Raw genomic sequence first — 24,161 nt, 5'->3', positions numbered from 1 at the left:
TATTACGTTACTGAACATTTGTGCTTCTCACAATTATCTATAATGAACTTGGCCCATTAGTTACAGAGGAGAACATTTTGTTAAAATTTACCAAAATTTACCAAATTTATGAAAATTGACTTTAAAGGGCAATAACTCCTTAAGGGGTCAACTGATTATGTTGGTCATGTTGACTTATTTGTAGATCTTATTTTGCTGAACATAACTGCTGTTTACAGTTTATCTCTATCTATATTAATATTCAAGATAATAACCAAAAACGGCAAAATTTTCTTAAAATTTACCAATTCAAGGACAGCAACCAAACAACCGGTTGTCCGATTCATCTGAAAATTTCAGGGCAGACAGTTCTTCACTTGATAAACAATTTAACCACATGTCAGATTTGCTCTAAATGCTCTGCTTTTAGAGTTATAAGCCAAAATCTACATTTTACACTGTAGCTCTATTTTTAGCCATGGTGGCCAACACTGGTCACCAGACACATTATTTTAAACTAGATACCCTAATGATGATTGTGGCCAAGTTTGGTTAAATTTGGCCCATTTCAGGAGAAGATTTTTGTTAATTTAAAGTTAACGACGACGACGGACGCCAAATGATGAGAAAAGCTCACTAGGCCTTTTAGGAGGAGTTGCGTATGCATTATTTTTGATATTCTCATGCATTGTTGTCTCGATTGTTGTGAATAAAAAAAACTCTTACATTAAATTCAGACGGTTAAAAGTGTACTTAAACATGGCCGGATGCTTTTGTAAGTATCTCAATTTCCCTAACTCGTCTTCTCAAAGACCAATTATTTATTTTAAAATTATTTTATTTTTGAAATAAATATATACGATACTAGCTGGAGATAAATGGTTTTATTCCATTTCCATTATCTATTGTATTCAATAATATTCTCAATATTGATACAATGTTTTTTTTTATATTTCCATTTTTTGATGGCTCTGATTTTTCAGACGACTAAATTGTAGAACAACTCATCATATAGAAACCAGGGCTAAAGTTAGTATATATGTAACACTCCCAAACGTGTCCTTCCCCCCAAACGTGTCCGATTCCCCAAAACGTGTCCGAAATGTACAATATTCCCCAAACGTGTCCGATTTCATAACCCCCAAACGTGTCCGATAATTGTTATTCGTCAAAACGTGTCCAATATTTAACGCCAAAACGTCACACGTCTTGTAGCGCTAATACATGTATCTCCTAAATAAAATTACTGATAAAGTTTACGGCAGTTCTATGATGGGAGACACAGGTGCTGTCATTTATCTGATTAAGTTAGTTCAATGTAGGGTTTTAATGATTATCATAATTGCAAAATTAATCTGTTATTGTTAATACACTTTTATATTTATCCGCATATTGCATGGCGGGCTTTTAACAGCATTTTTTTCATACTTTTGTCAATAGTTTGTGTGTATTTCAAAATCTCATCAAATCATAAACTGGTTATCCGTTTTTATTAATAAATTTTAGTTTTCCATCATCACTTAAAGAAACACGATAAAGAGACATAACGTCCAGTGCCACATATTTCATGCATAGGTTTTATAGATTCTTTTTTTTATGAATATTATTATTGTGTGATCAACGCCGGTTTTAATTGCATTTTTTTTTGTAGTGTATAAATAAACTTTAGACTGTTGATTACGTATTGTCCAGACACAAGTACTTCACGTATATTTAGAGCGAACACTTGTTTTGCAAGTTTTAATGTTTTTACAGTTATACTGTACAAATTAACTTTAAACTGATGATCGCGTATTGTCAAGTTGCAAGTGTTTCATGCATATTTAGAAAGAACATACAAGTTTTAATGTTTTGCAGTTCTATTTAGAGAGAACATAGGCTACCTGTTTTTATTTTTTGTTTTTTACTGTTCTATTGTTAAGATAAACTTTAGACTGTTGGTTGCGTATTGTCCAGTTGCAAGTATTTCATGCATATTTAGAAAAAACATACAAGTTTTAATGTTTTTTCAGTTCTACTGAATAAATTAACTTTAGACTGTTGATTGCGAATTGTCCAGTTGCCAGTATTTCAGGCATAATTAGGGAGAACATTAAAGTTTTAATGCGCAGAGAAATGGACACTTTGACCCTTAAACTGTACAGTTTAACTGAACAAGTTTGCTTACAATTTACATACGATATAGCCGAAACGACACCCCACTTTAACCCAGTTTAATTCTGCCGGTTTGAAAAAGTACTAACGTACCTTATTTATATTTTTAATGAAATGGTAAAATTAGTATACGTTAATGAAATAGCATTAACCAAATAAAGCTTGATATGGACACGTTTGGGGGTTAGTTGGGAAATGGACACGTTTGGGCGTTTATACAAATGACACGCTTTGGCGCTGTTTTCAACTAGACATGTTTGGGGGAATCGGACACGTTTGGGGGGAAGGACACGTTTCTGAGTGTTACATATATACGCCAAACGCGCGTTTCGTCTACAAAAGACTCATCAGTGACGGTCGTATCCAAAAAGTTAAAAGGGCCAAATAAAGTACGAAGTTGAAGAGCAGTATACGGACCAAAATTCCTGAAGGTTTTACCAAATAAGTGCTCGATCTTACGGTTTAAAATAGTATGAAAATCAACGTTGGTAATTACAATAAACATCTTGTAACACATTGTATTATATTATACTTACACAAGCATCTCTTAATGCTTAAATTTGAGATGTTTCTTTTTCATATTTATTTATTAATACTAATTAATCCTAAATTTGGATTTACAAAGTAACAACATGAGGGTAAAATGAAAATATAGTAGGAGTTCAACCAACGTTTCTTAACTTTAAGGGCAAGTGAGTTTTTGTAAGTCATAAAACACACAAGTTGGAATGATATGTCTGCAACTTAGAATTTTGCACCATCTCATAATCTGGAGTGATAACATAGATCCAGCAAACACCGAATATGTTTTTAAAGATGTCAAACAATTTTATATTGATAGATAAATGTTTGCCTTGCGTCTGGTGCGTCCAGCGCAGTGACTGACAATATCTTGTTGATTGATTTCGTGAAAACGAGTTCATTTACATAAATTGTATGAACGACAGTCCTAATTAACCCATCCACTATGCGGAAGCCCGTACTCTTCTTGATATATCGAAATGCCGGTATTCAGATGATGAGTATTATCACGACAATGTGTACCATACGATTCGTAATCCATTGGATAAATGTTTGTTTTAAAAAGTTAAAGGAGAAGGGACTTCAAGGTACAGTGTAAAGTTGCTCTATTTTACATTGTAGAGCACACATTGGATTAATTTGTAAGTACGAGCAACCGGTATTCATATTCCACTATCATCGTAGACATGGTAGATATAATAAAGGTATCTGATCTTAAATTCGGTGCCCGCCATTTGCTTGAGGAACAAACATTCCTTGGTTGTCTGCATTTATTGACAATTACCACAATCGAACAATTCTTAGAGAGAACTCGGTCAGATGACTGGACTACTGGATAGCATTTAAATTTGCCTAGCTTATACTTTTGTTCGAACTTACAGTTTTCTGACCATCCATGTCAAAAATGTGAATATGTTTTGTTCGACTAGTTCCGTATTTGTGGTTGTATAAAATGTAGAATATATATCCCGAATAGTTCTTAAGACGTTTCAAGTTTGAGAAATAAGGCAACTGCATTTATGGCGGAAAATCCAAAGTGCTTGTGAACAATGAAAGGTAGAGTGCTTTCATTTTGCAATGTTCATATATTCTAAACGAGTTTTCTTTTGATCATATTTGTACACCTATTTTACTAGAAATCTACACCATGCACATAATGCAATTTTCAATTAAGCAGTCAGTTTTCATAACCTGAATGGTGATTGAAAAACAAATTTCGTAAATTTTAATATTTGAGTATAACATACCATTAACAAACGACATGAAAATGCCAGTATTAAAGCTAAAGAAAGTTCGTACTACGGTTCTGTTCAAGTTGATTGATAAACCATTAATGAAACAGATACCAAGCCAGTCACATAAAGGTAATCGGATCCGTGAAAACAACCTTTCTCCTAAAATCATTTGTTTAAAAAATAATAAAAATCTGCGACTTCTGACATCCGATTATAATTAGCAAAATTCTGTAAAAACATACCTACACTTTGGCTTTCTTCTCCTTTATTATATAAATCTTATATCTTCTATTCTTCAGATGTTAACATGATTTTAATTTATCACATGTCAGTATACTATTCCATTTTTGTCGAGCCTTCGACTTTAGTCGAAAAAGCGAGACATAGCGATCCTACATTCCGTCGGCGTCGTCAACAAATATTCACTCTGTGGTTAAAGTTTTTGAAATTTTAATAACTTTCTTAAACTAAACTGGATTTCTACCAAACTTGGACAGAAGCTTGTTTATGTTCATAACATAGTGTGCAGAAGTAAATTTTGTGAAAATAGAATTCCATTTTTTCCGTATTTTACTTATAAATGGACTTAGTTTTTCTGCCAGGAAACATTACATTCACTCTGTGGTTAAAGTTTTTGAAATTTTAATAACTTTCTTAAACTATACTGTATTTGTACCAAACTTATACAGAAGCTTGTTTATGATCATAATATAGTATCAAGAAGGAAATTTTGGAAAAATAAAATTCCATTTTTTCCATATTTTTCTTTAAAATGGACTTAGTTTTTCTGCCAGGAAACAACATTCACTCTGTGGTTAAAGTTTTTGAAATTTTAATAACTTTCTTAAAACTATCCTGGGTTTGTACCAAACTTAGACAATAGCTTGTTTATGATCATAACATAGTATCCAGAAGTAAATTTTGTTAACAAATAAATCCATTTTTTTTGTGCATTTTACTTTTAAATGGACATAGATTTTCTGCAAGAAAACAACGCATTCACTCTGTGGTTAAAGTTTTTAAAATTTTAATAACTTTCTTATACTATTTTGGACCTGTACAAAACTTGGACAGAATCTTGTTTATGATCAAAAGCTAGTATCTATAAGAAAATTTTGTAAAAAATTTTGTACCTGTGTATCTGTATTTTACTTATAAATGGACTTAGTTTTTCTTCCAGTTTACATTACAGACAATCTGCAGTTAAAGTTTTCAAAACATACTGTATTTTTACCAAACTTGGACAGAAGCTTCTTAGAATCATAAGATAGTATCAAGAGGAATATTTTTATTGATTTTATTCCTCTTTTGTTGAGCCTGCAATTAACAGCATAAGTAGGCGAGACACTGGGTTCCGCGGAACCCTTAAGAATTTTTTTTTTAAATTCCTTCAAATAGTTTTAGTTTTAAGATTTCGTTCTTCTTCCATTTTATGTTAAACTAAAACAATTGTCAATAGTGTTTGCCATGGAGGCATTAAGTTTCAGTTTGTGGTCAACATTCTTTAATCTGGGAGAGTTAACATGAATTTATTTCCTAATTTTGTTGGCTTTGAACAAGCTTTCAGTAACTACGTTTTCCCTCCACGTGTTTCTTTCAGAGGACAAGTAACACCTGTAAAGATTTAGAATCTCCTCAAATATTATTGCACTAAGTTACTTTTTCCATGTTCAGTGTAAATTAATCTGTAATTGTCTAGTTGTGTATCCAAAATAAGGTTAACCGTTTTTTTTTAGAGACCTTGTTCAAATAAATGTTAATGTGGAAATTATAATTAATGTAATCAATCATTGATTAATTATACACAAATATACAAAGGATATTCAAGAATGTGTCCATAGTACAAGGATGCCCCACTCGCACTATCATTTTCTGTGTTTAGTGGACCGTGAAATTGGGGTAAAAACTCTAATTTGACATTTAAATTAGATAGATCATATCACAGGGAATATATATAATAATATAAGTTTCAAGTTGACTGGACTTCCAACTTCATCAAAAACTACCTAGACAAAAAACTTTAACCAGAAGCGGGACGAACGGACGCAGGCCAGAAAACATAATGCTCCTCTACTATCGTAGGTGGGGCATGAAATTGTTAATATCTGCATCTGGTTAAAGTTTTTCCTCATCAAGGAACCGAGACTAGAGGTGGCAAGAAACTAATTACCTACTGCATGGAAAAAGTTACTGAGATACAAAATTTACCTGTATATTTGTTTTGTTTCGCACATATAAAGATCCCATCAAAAGGAACATGTCCACCAAGTTTCAAGTTTATAGGACTTCAACGTCATTAAAACAAAATTAATCAAAAACTGTAACCTGAAGCGAGAGACGAACATAATGCCCTTAGGTGGGGCATTCTTATATCGGTGAAGTTAGAATATAGTTTTTGTGTTCGTACTGGTCTATTGAGTTATTTGCTACTGATTTTTTTCTTATGATGTGCTGCTTCACGACTATCGCAGGTTCTGCTCGAAATCATCATCCGATAATACAGCTGACGTCGGTTATATCTTGTGTATTTGTTTTACGTAAATTGATTTGTTTAAAAAGAGGGACGAAAGATACAAGAGGACAGTCAAACTCATAAATCGAAAACTGACAAGGTCATGGCTTATAAATTAGGCCTGTAACAACCGAAACACAAGGTACGACGGAACCCGTAACATTTTTTTTAGATTATCATTTATGTATGCAGATACGAAAGACCCTAACAAGTAGAGAGAGAAGTCAAATTCCTAGTCCAGCGTCTAATCATTTAGAATGATAACTCCAAGGTGAACTATGGCTTATTATTTTGATCGATAAACTCTAAATGATGGCTAAAACATATATTTCAAAGATACCAGGCTAACAGCATAGTTTGCAAAAATCATTTCGTCTATAATATGACTCATCCAGAGACGGATTAAGAGGGTTTTTCAGAGGGTCCAGGCCCCCTTTTATCGTAAAAAAAAATGTTGATTTTTATAGGAAATCACTGAAGCATGACTGGCAGTCAGTGGGACCCTCCTTGTGAAAATTGCTCAAGCTGCCACTGTCGTCGATGACGCTCCATTCAAATATAGTGTTAGGAAGATCATAGATGAATGAAGTTACTAGTATCTACACATATGTGGGCAGATTAATAATGAAAATAAAAGACACAAAGCGCAACGACAAATCTGGCACACTCCATATATGCCTTGTGTGGAGGACGCAAACAAAGTGTAGAATAATGATTTTGCCAACATTGAAAGACTGTACCAATGTTTTAATGACTATACCGGGCTCATGACAACTTAAACACCAAAGTCCACCAAAAATCGATTTTTGTGCGGTACACTGCACATTACTCGTGAAAAAACTGCTGCATGAAAATGTGTAAATACGTTTCATGAATCGGCTTATAAAACGTACAATGATTTCCTTCTTTAGTGTCAGTGTAGTTTTGTCCGGTCCACTGCGTAACAATCTGCTTCATGTATGCCCAATAAAGGTGTTATTGTACATTTTAAAAACTGTCTCAACTGTATTGTAAAAAGATTCTTTACAAAATCACCATGCATCACACGTCGTTAAACATCTGTAACTGTATCACGTTGAAGAAATTTGCAGCAATCCTTTTGTGAATTTTCAATTACGGAATGCGTGTTATCCAATTACAGTGTGTGGTTAATCAAGTTTATGAAATGTATTATTGAAGACAATTAGTTTGATTGTAGCATAACATACTCAACTCGTATCCACTCATCTTTACTCCTAGATAAGCATCAAGCTCACAGCATAGCACAAATAAGATGAAGTCGACATATATTTTTAACATTGAAAATCAATGGGTTTTAAGTAAATATTTATGAGGATTTACAAGTAGTTCTCGTATGTATTTTTCAAATAAATGTGAGATAAAACCAAAACAATTAACACCTTAACCCACCTTTTATTTAATTTTTGCACGCACGTGGACTTTTGAATGGTCATTCTAACACTTGTCCTCAATTTGTTATAATTAAAATACTGCGAAATACAGTTAGCTTGCCAATCCTTCTATTGAAACCGTTTCAATTGGCGCTCGAACAAGAGGCTACGGTTTCTTCTTAACTTTATGCAAGTTATTCAACCTAGTAATAAGAAGTACTATTTTGCTGCAATGAATATCAAAGATGTCGCAAATATGAATCCAATGCTTTTTTATCTTTAGATTGTTGATCATTGTTTGAAAAGAGGTATACTTCTAGTAGGAATGAAGATCAAAGTTCAAAAATCCGGAGTGAAGGGATAGAAATTAGAATTATGATTTTTATTTACAGAGAACTGACTGCTTACAATAATCGTGAAACAAACTACATTTTGTTAACAGATTTCGATAGCGATTTAGCAGGAAGAAATTACAACTATTGGTTTGCGAAAGTGCAAGTTCATTACCTATATAGATATAATTCCATTCTTTTAGCTCGGTTACTATCAGTTTTACTAGTTATATAATTCCCTAAATGTATTTATCTAAGTTGTACAAAATCGAACAAGTAAAATGTTGTCTGTTTATAGTTTACAAGTTGGTTAATTATAGTAAGGTCGGTTCGATTGGGATATTGAGTTCACGCACGAGTGAACTCAGGTGGTTTAAAGTCAATCGATCCATTAGAGTCCAGTAATATAAAACAATATTCTTTACTTTCAGATTTGTAGACGGTGATCAAAAGTATGGGGAAACCAGTACAAGCTGCTAAAGGTTTATGTACACTTCTGTAGCCATTTTTGTACGAACTTTTCAAACTTCAATTGTATCAAAACTACAGATATAATGAATAATAGAGATAGGCCATTTTGTACATATTGTAAGGGGAAACTTGATGCAAAGCATTATTTTTTGTTCCATTGCATTTGATAGAAAAAGAGGACTTAGTGGCAAATAAATCAAGATTTTTTATAGAAAATCCTTGTACACTCATATTTGGCAATTTGATGACTGATAGATATAAGATTATTGCATGCAGTGCTAGCATTGCTTTCCTTAAAACACGTTTATAAATGTTGTTATTGGTTAAGGGAGCGACCATTTGATTTTTAGGGGGGTTGCATTATCTTTTAGTTGTAATCTCTGTCCTGCCTTTTTATTTTTCACTCTAACCGGTCCTGCTTTTTTTGTAGTTTATCCTGACTTTTTTTTACATAAATTGTCATCCTGAATTTATTTTTTTTGCAAGTGTCTCATCCTGCCTTTTTTTTTTTACTCACAACTTCTGTCCTGCCTAATTTTTTTTCAAATTTCATCCTAACCCCCCATAAAAATCAAATGGTAGCTCCCTAAAACAAATATAAATATGGCCAAAACCAAGTACACCTTTTAAGGTTCGCTCGACTTTAGTGACTCAGCACGAAGTGTTTTGGAATTTACAGGTTGCTTAGAACTTTTTGTAAAAAATAAACACTTGCACATCATAGAAAATCAAGTGAGTAATTTATGTTTCAAATTTTATAACAAAAATCTCTGTATTGAAGGCTGTGGGTTTTCTATAAAACATCTTGATTTATTTGCCTCCAAGTCCTCTTTTTCTATCAAATGCAATGAAACAGTAAAAAATAATGCTTTGCATCAAGTTTCTCCTTGGAATATGTAGTAAATGGCCTATCTCTATTATTTCTGTAGTTTTGATACAATTGAGGTTTGAAAAATTCGTACGATAATGGCTACAGAAGGGTTCATAAACCTCAATACCTGTGTATTTATATGAACTTGCCACAATAGTATACTCACATTTATAATAAAAATGTGCGCGTGTCTCTGCAAGTGGCTACTCCTATGTAAGAGTTTGTGGTTATTTGATAAATATTTTATGTTCGTTTGAGTTTACAAATTAGAATTTAAAGGTTTTTTTTCAGAATATGTAAAGAGGAAAGTAAAGAAAAGAATGAAGCTTACTGATCTTTTATACATGGTTTTTCTTTTTAGGTACACACTGATTTTTTTAAAGCATATGACTTAGCAAAACAATTTAATGATTGTTATCAATGGTTGTCTTCTTTTTGTCAGAAATATTTGCAATTCATTGAATTTTACAAAAATGGAAACGGAAATTGTCAAAAAAGTAGCGTATTTTTAAATGTCATTCATAATAAATGACTTTATTCCAGACAGAGTCAATGGAAATGCACGTTCTCAACAATAACAACTATTAAAAAGATAAATTACTAATTTTCATCCAAATTGGTGAAATTTTTAAATATAAAAGTACAAATACCTTATGCCAAAATATTTCAAATTTATAAAACTGCACATAGCAATGACAGCAATATAATTAGATATAAGTAGATAATTACTAAATACATTTTATTGCAGAAAATGCTCAGATAAGAGTTTCTTGTTTCAACCAAATTACTGATATATAAAGGGGGTCTCATTGGGGGGTTCCGATCCCGGATCCCGCTTACGGTTTTGTCAGATTCCCGTATCCCGCTTACACTATGTAAGTAACCAATTCTTATTTTTTGGTCATTTCCCGGGTCCCGCAAGGCTTCATTTCCCGTTTTCACGACACAATAATATGATTTTCACGTGTCACGCTTACTAAAAATCGGCAATCCCGCGTCACGCTTAGACCCCAATGAGACCCACCATAAATGGTAACTGAAATCCATCTATACTTATCAAAGATACCAGGCTTATAATTTAATATGCCAGGCGCCAGTTTCGTCTACATAAAACTACATCAGCAACGCTCAAATCAAAATAGTTAGGAAGCCAAACAAGTCCAAAATTGAAGAGCGTTGATGACCCAAAATACCAAAGATTGTGCCAAATTCGGCTAAGGTTATCTATGCCTGAGATAAAAAAAAAATCCTTAGAATTTTAATAATTCATGCTCTGTATGAATAACACTGATTTTACGAGTGAAATAAAATATGCTTGCATTTTTGTCAATAAAGTATATGACATTTGTAATGTTACTAGGGTCAAGATCTAGAATGTGTATATTCACGTAAGTGTGTTATACATTGTGTCTAATGTTTAAATGATGTAACATGGGATGGTATATTACTGTTGTTAATAAATAATGTAGTTAATTCCAATTAATACTTACAACTTTGAGGAAAATTGTTTGAAAATCATGAAAAGCATTTTAAAAAGCATGGATGTCAACTTAGATACTAGTATATCCTCGAGTATATCAATACACATATTGACCTATTTTTTGCAAAAACATACTAAGAAACATAATTATTATCTACTGATTCAATTGATGTGTATAACTTTTTCACATGTATTATTTAATAGTAAACTATTTTTAACTTTGAGTAACAAAAAAACTACATACAAGTATATACCTAAAATAAAGTAGCTGTTCGACCAATATTTTGCTAATTTAAGAGTAAATAACATGACAAAAGTTGGCAGTTGATGATTAAAATGATGTATGAAACTTCTAAGTCATACAGACACAAAGTTAGTTTCATGAGGGTCTGGATTTTCTTTGGGGTTGGGGTGTGTCTGTTATTCTGTAATCATTTAATTTTCACCCCTTTTTTCTCTAATCTAAAAAATTAACCCTTTTTTCTCTAATCTACAAAAAAAATAACCCCTAATCTTCATTTTTTCGCCCGTTATTCTCTAATCTTCATTTTTTAAGGGCATTATTCTTTAATCATTTAACCCCATCCAAACCCTCTTTCATGACATGTCTTCAACTTAGAATTATGTCCCATCTCACAATCCCGGGTGATCACATATATCAGTTGGGCGGATTAAAAAAATGATCAGACTTTTTATAGTTTTTTACAAGTTAATCAAACATGTTCAACATGTATCAGCATCAAAAAGGTTATTTGTCGATTAACAGTTGAACAAGTTTAATTTTGCATTGTTTTCTGGTTTAATAGATACAACGGTAGGATAATTTAAGCTGCTATTTTCCCTCGATTATTCCATGCTCGTATACACTTATTGCAATGATGTCGAGGAGTACATATAGAAGTGCTTTTATGTTTTTCAAGCAGAGGTATACAAATACAAAAAAAAGATGTTTTGTTCGAGAAGTTATCTTTGAAATGATAATTTCCCAATAAAGCCCTCCATAATCATGCATAAAACAAGTTTGTTTCACATTTCCTTGTTGATTGGTAATTGACGAAATTGGTAACTCTTACACAAGGTTCGAATTGCTGAAATGAACGTACTATATATATAGTATCACTCAACAATATTTAAGTATAATTCATCTTTTGTTTCATTTGTGTATAGTTGACATACAAATCGAATCTTTTTTTTTTGTAATTTAGGCGACTGCTTGCTCCCGATTGTTCAACATTATTTAAATATGTCGGTTATTCATTCAAAGAAATAATGTTGTTGGTCCCTATATATACATGATATTTATAGTGTGTATCAATTACTTTCGTCCAACTAGACATTGATGTAGTTTAGGACTAGATTGTGATAAATTTTGGATTATATTATCATTCTGTGCTTCTCCTATATTTCCATTCTGATTTTCAAGTAAATCTGTGTCCATTTTACACTCGGTATAACATAATATTATTGTCAGATTAGACCCTGCATGACTTTTACCTAGTATTTACTTCTATTAAGTTATAGTGTGTGCGAATAAAAATGTGTTATATCAAATAAATTAATGGAACAATTTAACTTTGTGTTGGTCAGTCACAATATATAAGCAGTGGTACCAACACGTTTTGCAAATAAAAAGCAAAAAGTTACTCTAAACTGTTAGGGGCCATTTAGACCAAAATTGTTAACATTTTCAACCTTCTGTCAAGTCACATATAAGTACAAATATTCGTTAGAAAACAGGTAGTACATATTGATTGCATTATAATATTGTGAAACATTCGAAGACATATAATACAAATTATGCTTGAATAATTTTCTGGTAATACTTCCTTCAAAGTACTTCTAAATGTACACACTTACTATTATACAATACTAGTTATTAACTTTCAAGTTTCTGCGAAAGCCTATCACTGTTGATACCTCGGTTGATACATAGGATGTGTAACATGCTTGAACTTTATTCTCTTACAAGTGTGTGCTAATAAATTTAAAATCCTAAACGTGTCATTAATTTTCTAAATTTTATGGTTTAAAGACAAAATATCATAGCATTTCTCATGGTTCTATATGATTTCCTTGTTGTTATTTAATGTTTAAGATAAAGTAGTAATCCGGATTATATTCTATCTCATTTTTAAACAAGTGAGAGGTAATTTGATTTATTTCCAAGAATTTTTTTTTCTTTTCAATTCAAAGAACATATTTAAGACTATTAAGCAAACCGAAACTACATATATTTCATCTTAAAATACTCATTATTTATTATGTGTTATAAATTGTTCTAATGATGCATATCGTAGGAATTGTTAAATAATATTTCAAAAATGACCAAGAAGTTTCCACCCAATGAAAGTACAAATTAATAGTATCAACAATAAATCTGAATACAAAATAATCTTTACATGAAATAATTTTCGAGCAAAGCAATTTTAACTGCATCAAACATGGCGATAATGCTTTCAGCACAAACATATATAATAACCAGATGCTCCGCAGGGCGTAGCTTTATACGACCGCAGAGGTTGAACCCTGAACGGTTGGGGCAAGTATGGACACAACATTCAGGCTGGATTCCGCTCTAAATTTGGATTGTGATTAAATAGTTGACACAGCATAGGTTTCTGACACAGAATGAATGTATTCAAATTAACTTAAAATTTTTGTTTTCTCTTAGAGCAATTCACTATGCTGTTGAATATTAATCCTCTCAAAAAAATGTTTGAAGAAATTTTCTTTTTATTTATGAAATTTCAAATGAGAAAAATTGAACCCAATTTTTAAATCACATCCCCCTTTCCCTTATTCCAAAACTAATTTCAATTAAAATATTCTAATGGAGTTTGCAACAATTACTACTCATTTAAATACATCATAAAATATTAAGATGTAAAAAAACTGCTTGTTATCAATGAATGGTAAAGATTATTTAAATTTATCAGTTGGTAGTAAAAAGTGAATATACATGCGAAAGCAAATTTACAGATCTAACATTGTTGGGTTGATGTTTAGACGAGTTGTATATACATTGTATATTGTATATAACAAAGATTTAAGTTGATTCTGGACAAAGAAAGATAACTCCAATTAAAAAAAAATCTTGCAGATATTTCTTGCTTACTATACTGGACAAAGAAAGATAACTCTTAATTAAAAAAAAATTTGCTATTTCACAATATTGTGAAATTAGATATTTCTTGCCATTGCACAATACTGTGCAATTGAAAAGACTTGCTATTGCACAATACTTAATATAATAATTTTAGATCCTGATTTGGACCAACTTGAAAACTGGGCCCATAATCAAAAATCTAAGTACATGTTTAGATTCAGCATATCAAAGAGGCCCAAGAATTTAATTTTTGTTAAAATCAAACTTAGTTTAATTTTGGACCCTTTGCACTTTAATTTAGACCAATTTTAAAACTGGACCAAAAATTAAGAATCTACATACACAGTTAGATTTGGCATATAAAAGAACCCCAATTATTCAATTTTTGATGAAATCAAACAATGTTTAATTTTGGACCTCGATTTGGGCCAACTTGAAAACTGGGCCAATAATCAAAAATCTAAGTACATTTTTAGATTCAGCATATCAAAGAACCCCAAGGTTTCAATTTTTGTTAAAATCAAACTAAGTTTAATTTTGGACCCTTTGGACCTTAATGTAGACCAATTTGAAAACGGGACCAAAAATTAAGAATCTACATACACAGTTAGATTCGGCATATTAAAGAACCCCAATTATTCAATTTTGATGAAATCAAACAAAGTTTAATTTTTGGACCCTTTGGGCCCCTTTTTAACTGTTGGGACCAAAACTCCCAAAATCAATACCAACCTTCCTTTTTATAGTCATAAACCTTGTGTTTAAATTTCATAGATTTCTACTTACTTATACTAACGCTATGGTGCGAAAACCAAGAAAAATGCTTATTTGGGTCCCTTTTTGGCCCCTAATTCCTAAACTGTTGGGACCGAAACTCCCAAAATCAATACCAACCTTCCTTTTGTGGTCATAAACATTGTGTTTAAATTTCATTGATTTCTATTTACTTTAACTAAAGTTATTGTGTGAAAACCAAGAATAATGCTTATTTGGGCCCTTTTTTGGCCCCTAATTCCTAAACTGTTGATACCAAAACTCCCAAAATCAATCCCAACCTTTCTTTTGTGGTCATAAACCTTGTGTCAAAATTTCATAGATTTCTATTAACTTAAACTAAAGTTATAGTGCGAAAACCAAGAAAATGCTTATTTGGGCCCTTTTTGGCCCCTAATTCCTAAAATGTTGGGACCAAAACTCCCAAAATCAATACCAGCCTTCCTTTTATGGTCATAAACCTTGTGTTAAAATTTCATAGATTTCTATTCACTTTTACTAAAGTTAGAGTGCGAAAACTAAAAGTATTCGGACGACGACGACGACGACGACGACGACGACGACGACGACGACGACGACGACGACGACGACGCCAACGTGATAGCAATATACGACGAAAATTTTTTCAAAATTTGCGGTCGTATAAAAATGACCCTTTGCTATCCCCTCTTAGAACTTGTGGGGCAATCTGATTAAAAAATACATTATATCCTTTAACTTAATTATAAGGATCCGACTATTCATGATAACCATTCTGCTTGAAACCTTTTTGAATCCAGGAGTTTTGTCGTAATGAAATATACCTTCAAAAACCTAGGGGTAGAAAAATGGGGAGATGCAATAATTATTAGAAAAAAAAACGCAAATAGAGTCTATGCGTTGTCAGATAATTGAACGGTATAAAGCATGGACACAGGAAATGTATTTCATTCAGATTGCATTTAAGAAAAGTATTAACAGCAAATTCTGAAATCAAATATCTTAGAAAAAGAAAAAAAACACATTTTAATATTGAAGCAAGTCATGTGTACACAAATCAGTCGTCTGTCTGTTCACAAGGATTATCGTAATGCCTTTATTTCAAAAAGTCATTTTAAAGTTTGATTTATAAATGTTCTCTTCATCATATTGTATCTATTCGTATATTATAAAATGAAATGTATCTGTAAATCTCGGTTATTACCTGTTGCATATCAACTTATCACACTGCAATGGCTATGGTGCTTGTTTGTTTGGTTTGTTTGTTCTATCGACTTACAAATCTGTGCAAAATGTCTGTCAATTTTCATTTGTACAGTATATTAGAGTATTATTTAAACCTTTCTTTTTGCTAGAGCCTAGATGGTTAGATTTTGCACTTGAATGTTACTTATCATTGTACTCTGTTTATTATATTGCAAATCAAGATATTTTAAGTTTAAATTATTAATTTTAAAATTATTATAAAAATACATTCGTTACACTGTTGAAACTGTTCTTTATGTTTTATTTTATAATTGCCTTTACAAGCATTCCTGATGAAGTTGTCTCTCTCTCTCGTGCATTAACATAATCAAAACATTTTACGAATTTGAAATGGGATCTCTCTCTTTGATAAAAAAAAGGCATTTTAAGACATTTAAGACTATTTTGATAAATAGTTCTTATAAAATTCTTAATCTTTTTTGAAAGATTTCAGTCATACATAACATTTTAATCACTTTATGAACTTCATCTACTTCATAATAAGAAGTTTCGTTTAAAGTTATCCATAGCTCGACCTAATTTTCTGTTGTATTGCTGTAACTCTGGTGACGTAGCATCCGTATACAAGTTTAAATTAGAGAACAATTATTTTCACTTAAAATACATGTTTTAACCAGAATCTTAAAATCTTTTTTCATTAAATAAAATTAATCAGTTGAGTTTTAACCATAAGATGCAAAACATCAGTTCTCCTCTACGTAAAAAATAGATTATATAAAGGTTTTCTTTTCAAATATAAAATATTTAACATATTGCTTTCAAAGTAGCCTAAGTTATTGCTGATTTGTATGATAAAGTTTATATTCGTAGTAACTTTGAAATATTGGAAAGACCATCAGTACAGGATCCTGTCTATATAACTATGTTTAAGATATTTTCAGGTAGTCGTTTAAAAAAAAAAATCAACATTTATATGCAAATCGAAATTTGAAAATGTCATACAAAAAGTTTCTAATCATTTTTAAAAAAAGAAAGTAGAAAAACAATTATATCGAGCAAACCATTGTCATAAAAAACCCAACAGGATCCTCTATTTTTCATGGCATTCCAATACTAACCTTATTACATGTGTGCTGGTTCCATTCTGATTTGTCTCTGTCTGTAGTATTGCTTGTTTAAACTGTTGACAGCCCTCTCAGCATCCTCTTGGCTCCTAAACCCTACCATTGCTGCTGAACCTTGCATGTCATTACCAATTTGTACACGAACAGTTTCCTGGATTGGGTTAAAGCCTTGGAAAAAATTGAGCACTTCTCGGATTGAAATGGTAAAAGGCCAGTTCTCTGTTTTCACATAGTATGTACTTCTACGTCCAAACTGTGGACCAGTATTTGCACGGCCTGCTGGTTGCTTTATCATTCTTAACATGTCTATCATTTCACTCTTTTGAATAGGTTTCACAGTCACTGGCTTTCTCATAAAAACTTCATTATCTTTTAGTAATGCCCTAGCACAAACTGACTCATTGATAAATTCTGCAAAAGCCTCCCCTAAAGATTTTCCATTTGAATCTAGCACTAGATGAATACCTCGATTGCCAACTTCTAGACCAGAAAAGAAACTAAACTGCAAATCTGGCAATGCAACATATGGCGGTAGTCCTTTTAAATGAACACATGTATAGTCACATTTTGGTGCATCTCCAGCAGCTTTAACATCTTTATTACCGGATGGGATCAATTGAGGAACGGAAGGAATCAAAGGAGTACTAGTTTTTTTAAGTTCTTCTTTTAAATTATCCAAGTCCTTCTGAGATACTGATTTTATGTGAACAGTTTTTCCTGCTAGCTGTTTCAAGTCTAATGTTAAAGCTTTATTAAAGTCAGATTCATTGTCAAATTTCACCATTGCCATACCAGTTGGTCGTCTTTGCGGATCATGTTCAATATATATTGCACTCCCATTTTCTGCAATTTTAAGATCCTTAAAGAATTTTTGAAGATCTTCTTTATTCACTGAAGTTGCCCAGCCTTTTACCTGAACTATATTTTCTTTAGGAATTGTTTTAGCAGGAGATGTTTTAGGCGCTTCAACTATCTTCGGTTTCTTTGCTTCATTATCCTTTGAGGGCATGAATGAATCTTCTTGTTTATCATATTCTTCTTGAGGACAAGATTTAACTTCAATAACATTGTCATTTAATTTTTTTTTATTTCTCTCTATAGCTTCAAAATATGCCTGTGAACTGCAAAAGTTAATGTAAGCAACACCAATTCTCTTTCCTTCTTCATCATTTATCATCTTTAATCCATCCCAAGGAATTTCACATCCCTGAAAGAATTTTCTTACATCCCTATACCCAGCATTAGTAGGCAAATTCTTCACTACTATTGATAGAGAAGGCATGGTTTGTCTGTACTGTCGTTTTAATCCTTTTGGATCAGCTGCATCAATCTTGGCTGATGGAGAACTTTTAAGTGGAGGCACTGACAGGGGAGGTCTTGATGAATCAGTGAATTTCGATGAAGGTTTTGGTGTATCAGTAAAAGCTTTTGTACCTGCAGATTGAGGTCTTGGCGTATCAGGCAATAAAGGTACTTTTGGTCGTTGCTCCCAATCGTTGGCAGCTTTTCTTGGCATTATCGGTGCATTCAGTGTTGGTCTTACAGGTCTTACACCTGGGGGAGCTGCTCCTAATATTCCTGGTTGAGTTGAAGTGTCAAACCTACTTTGTCTCCCGCTGTTTATGTTTGTACTCATTAAAGATCGTGGGCTTGGTATAGATGTACTCAGAAGTGGTTTAGGCGCAGTCACTGTTGAGGCACTATTTTTTGGTAAGTTTTGTAACGTTGTACTACTTGCAGCTGATGCAGGACTTTTAGCAATACTAAATGAAACTGGTGCATTTGAAACAGATCTGTTATCTACTACAGCATCTTTAGACACAGGTAGATTTGAAAATGATGATGTTTTAAAACTCGGTGAAGTACTTTGGGTGTTAGGAATCTTTGGTGGTACAGGAATAGATTGCAAAGACACCGTTGTTGGTGGAATTGAAGACTTACTTACACTACTTTGAGAAACAGGAGTTTGTTTAGGTGCAGTGCTTATATCTGATTTAGGTAGCTGACTTGTTTTGCTTGGAGTTGTTCTTGATTCATTTTCCCTTTTTGCATCTCTATCCTCAAAACGCTTTTCTCTTCCGAACTCGTCTACTTTTTTGTCTCGACTATCTCGTGGAGATTTGCGACTGTCCCTATCATCCCTGTATCTACTGTCTCTATCCCTGTCTGCGGTTCTAGATCTATTATAATCTCTAGGCCTATCATAATCTCTTGATCTGTCATAGTCTCTACTTCGGTCTCTGACACGATCATCTCTCCTATCGTTATCAGAACGTCTTCTATCAACTTCTGATCTGCTTCTATCATCCCTACTATAACGATCTATGTCACGCCTGCGATCAGGATCTCTTTCCCTATCTCTATCTCTTCTTTCATCATCTCTTTTCATATCTTCATCGCGGCGTTGTCTAGTATCAACATCTTGTTTAACCTCTCTTCCTGTACTTCTTGGATTTCTTGAATCTACATCTGATGGCCTATCATTCAGTCTTGATGGGATTTTAGTCTCCTCTCCTCTTTTGTCAGTGTCCTGAGGTCTCCTATTTCTATTGTCAATCAGATCATCAGACTTGTTTCTTGAATCATCAATTAGTGGCCTTTGTATAGGTTGATTTTGACGTGGATCTGATACACCTACGAGTCCTGGTATAAGTGGCTGAACAGTATTGCCTGGTGTTCCTATAGATGTAAATGGGGTATTAGGTCTTGGCTGATTTGCACTTACTGGAATGCTTTCATTTATTCTTAAAGGTCTGTTAAATGGTGGCTGTGAAAAACCTGGAACTCCAAGTCTTGGAGGTGGGTGTCTGATATCTGGTAGCCTGGCAGGTGGAGGTCTATTTGGAAATCTTGGGTCGAAACTTGGCAGGTTGGAAAATGGAGCTCTTACTGGTGGATTTTGGAAACCTCTAGGTTGTGGGTAATCCTCACTTTTATTCTCTTCTTGATCATCCACTATATCCATTGGAGAACCACCACTTGTTTCAGCAGCTGGCTTTGCATCATACTGCACAGATGGTCTGCCAGTTTTCTGGTCAAATGTTGGTTGAATTTTATCATTATAACCAAATGGTCCTTTTCTTAGAAAGTGGTCATCTGATGGAGGTCTTGCATCAACTCCATAAGTTGGATGATCATATTGTCTCTCAATTAGCGGAGGCTTATTGTCGTAATGTGGCGGTCCATCACTCAAAGGTGGTGGTCTTTCTCTATATGGAGGTCTATCTGGAAACCCAAGTGGTGGTCTGTCAAATTGGCCGGATGGAACTGATCTATCAAATATTTCAGATGGAGTTGGTCTATCAAATGTTCCTGATGGAGGTGGCCTATCATACTGATCTCTTGGGGGTGGCCTTTCATATTGATCTCTGAGAGATGGTCTTTCATATTGATCTCTTGGGGTTGGCCTTTCAAAAGCATCCCTTGGTGGTGGTCTTTCATGTGGATCTCTTGGGGGTGGCCTTTCAAATGGATCCCTTGGTGGTGGTCTTTCATGAAGATCTCTTGGTGGTGGTCTTTCATGAAGATCTCTTGGTGGTGGTCTTTCATGAAGATCTCTCGGTAGTGGTCTTTCGTGTGCATCATAAGAATCTCTTGGTGGAAGTCTTTCATAAGCATCTCTAAGTGGATGTCTTTCATTTGCATCTCTGGGTGGTGGTCTTTCATATGCATCTGCAGCTAGTGGCCTTTCATTTGTATCAGTTGGGGGTGGTCCAAGTGGATACCCATATACTTCCTTGTCTGGTTGTCTGAAACCATCTCTTGAGGCACCATATGGGATTCCTCTATTTTCATTTCTGATGGATGGAGGGATACTAAAATTTGGAGGAGGGTGATTAAAGTCTGGATTTACTTTTTTATCAAACTCTGGATTCCAAAAAGGTGGAGGCTCATTCTCATCAACATTTCCTTTGTCGTCTAATTTGTCTTCAACTTTTCCAATATGCATTCTGCTATCACTGTCCTCATACTGATTTATTTCAGGTATTATTTTATTTAGATCTGGTGTTTCTAATAAACCAGATGGTGGTCTTTGAGCTGGCGAAGATCGATGATCTATTCCCTGATTCCAATCTGATGAAGGTCCAAGTCCATGTCTTCTCTGAGAACCATCTCCTCTGTACCCAAATTGATCACGAGGATCATTGTCACGATTTAAATGATGTCTGTCAAAACCAGGGGGAGTTCTTTCACTTAGCTGTAGATTTCTCTCATGTGATGGAAGTGTTTCCCTTATATCCTCATAACCAGGTCTTCTATCAAAGCTTCGGTCTCTTTCTAATCCACTAACTGGAAGTTGAGTTTGTCTATCTGGTGGTATGAACCTAGTTGGGTCTGGAGGATATACATCTGAACTACCCTCTTGTCTTGAAGTTGGAACCTGGAATGGATCCCATGGTCTCCGAGGATCATTCTGAAGATTCCCAGGTGCAGGTGGTCCTGGTTCCAATGGTGGCTTTGACTGTGGGTCCTGTCTTAGTGTTTCCCATGGTTGCTGTTGAGGATATGGTGGATATAGTGGAACTTTTTCTGTATCACTTTTTCTTTCTTGCAATCTTGGGGAAATAACATCTTGGCCTCTGGAACTTGATCGACTATTCTCATCCAATTCAATAGGTGGTGGATAGCTTGTTCTACTCTCAACAGATGAACCACGATCTGATCTAGGTTGAAACCTATCAGGAAATGCCTCTCTAACTGCTGGAGGATATCTCTCTTGATAGCCATCTCTGCTCTGTGGTGGATATCGGTCTGGAAATCTATCTTTTGCATATCTGTCAGGCTGTTGTCCATACCTGGCTACATCTGCTACAGATTCTTGTGAATGGGAACTGTGACGGTCATAATCACCATTGGCTGTTGGCTGAGAGTATGAATCTTTTGGAGTATCCCCAGTTGGATATCTTCTTTCTAGAGGCTGACCATACCTCTCTGTTGGTTGGCAGTCTCTATTGTATGGAAGCTGTTCTTGAACATTTTGAGGTGCTGCTGTTCTGTCTGGGTATCTTCCTAAATGATCATCATAATGCCCCTGATGTTGATCTGGTCTGTCAAACTGTGGTCCTACAGGCATAACATTATGTGAGTATGATTGGCTTTGTCTATCATATCCTCTTTCTAATTCTGGAGCTTGTCTGTCTTGTGGTGGATAAACTTGTTTGTCTGTTGGTTTACCATATTCTGAAGCCATATATGGCTGAGGTGGCGTTTGATGTGTTTGTGGCGGTGTTGTTTGCTCAATTGCTGCTGGAGCACTTTGATTCCTTGCCTCACCAATAACATTCTGCATTTCTGATTTACTACTGAGAAACAGCTGTACACAATTTGTATCAACATAGCCATTATTCATCATCATTGCTTTTCTTGCATCCTCATCACTAACAAAAGCAATAAAAGCATCACCTTTTTCTCCCCCTATGATGTGAACACCTCCTGGGGGTATGTTGAGGCCCTTGAAGAACTGGCGTATATCCATGGCACTTGCAGACCATGGTAAATTCTGGAGACGAATTATAACTGACATCTTGAATTCTGAAAAAGGAATGAATTATCATGTATTGTGTTTATACTGTTGCAGTCAGGGTGAATATTTCTCAACATAAATATTGATTGCATGATTAATTTTAAGAAGTGTAGTGTTGCTGGCTACATACATTTCTAAAGTGTTCCATAAAGCCTGGTCTCAATTCGATTGCTTCTGTTAAATGTTAAAGTGTAATTTTAACTGACAAAAAATGATGTTGAATTATCAGTCAAATAATGGCAACTAAAAAAACCAAACTTTTCTTCAGATGTTCTTTCAATATGGTGAAGAGTTGTCTCATTGGCAATCATATCAAATCTAATTCATATGTCAGTCTCACAAAATTCTGTAAATGTTCGACTAAGTAAATGGTGTTTAAATAATCAAGATTGCACCTAAATGCTATCTGCAGAAAAAAATACATTTATCAGAGAAAAAACCAACACTTAAATATTCATTAAAACTTTCTATGGGTGCTGTTGTTTTGTTCAGATAAGCTTCTATATTCAAGTTTCATATAAAAATATTTTAAATATATATAGTTTTGATTTCATTAATGGATGGATTCAACATACATACATAAAATCAAAAAGTAAGAAAGCAACGAACAAGGTTGTTAAATTTGAGATAAGCCTTTTTGTGCTTGTTTGTTTGTTTTTATTACGATTAAGACAATTGTGGTACTTGTACATCCTGTCATTATGTTATTGTTTAAGATATGTTTCGCATTCTTGACTTTCATATTTGCTTATATGCTTGGTCTATATGCCATTTTGTGCTTCTTTGATACATATTTTTTTTTTTTTTTTAGTGATTAAGATTTTAATACATGTTGATTGCTGTACCACAATTTTTTGACATTTTTACCTATTATGTCTGTTTGTTTTGTTCACACATTATTGTCAGTAGGATTGATGCAAATATTAGTGAAATTATGAAATGCAAATAAAATTCATGTAATTCTTTCTGAATTTATTGCTAATGATGCTTCTCTATTTTATCTAGTTTATATCTTAAAAGAGCTTTGGGACTGCAAAAGTCTACACACATTACTTTGTCATCAACTTTTTATTGAATGCAGGCACATCTATGCGACAAATTACAATGATCAGATTTCTAGGAACCAAAAAATTAGCAATCCACAGTAAACAGTTTAAGATTTAAAAAGATAAAAATCTTGTAAAACAATTTTAATCTTTTATATTTTAGTTATTTCACCTGGGTGGTGCCTCATTGATGTATACCACATAACTCTTTTATAATCACTACAGTTTCCCAAATTGTTTTCATTGGGTTTGTGTTACTTTTCTTCATTTTTTTTATTTATTTGTTTTTTGTTATATTTTACTTTTCAACACCTGTTTTGACAATTTATGGTCAGTAATAAATCTACCAGGTTTTTTTATATTTAACTTTTCCAGTTGTGTTTAAGGATGAGAGAATTTACATGTTACATTGGTAAAACATGAAATAAAACATGTGCTAGGGTAAGGTAAAAACA

The 24,161-nt window shown here is 33.4% G+C and overlaps 1 protein-coding gene across 2 annotated transcripts in view; it reads right to left on the bottom strand.

Moving 5' to 3' along the window:
• LOC134721746 (uncharacterized) overlaps positions 1-24,161 on the bottom strand; it is a 55,659-nt gene that overhangs the window by 11,757 nt on the left and 19,741 nt on the right. For both annotated transcript variants that reach the window (XM_063584933.1, XM_063584934.1), the window contains one exon: positions 17,131-22,668. In XM_063584933.1, coding sequence (XP_063441003.1) covers positions 17,135-22,660 — 5,526 coding nt within the window. In that variant the 5' untranslated portion in view covers positions 22,661-22,668 and the 3' untranslated portion in view covers positions 17,131-17,134. The remainder of the gene's footprint in view (positions 1-17,130; positions 22,669-24,161) is intronic.

The sequence above is a fragment of the Mytilus trossulus genome, chromosome 6 (assembly GCF_036588685.1).
Source record: "Mytilus trossulus isolate FHL-02 chromosome 6, PNRI_Mtr1.1.1.hap1, whole genome shotgun sequence".
Lineage (NCBI taxonomy): Eukaryota > Metazoa > Mollusca > Bivalvia > Mytilida > Mytilidae > Mytilus > Mytilus trossulus.
This window is presented reverse-complemented; position numbering and strand designations above follow the sequence as displayed.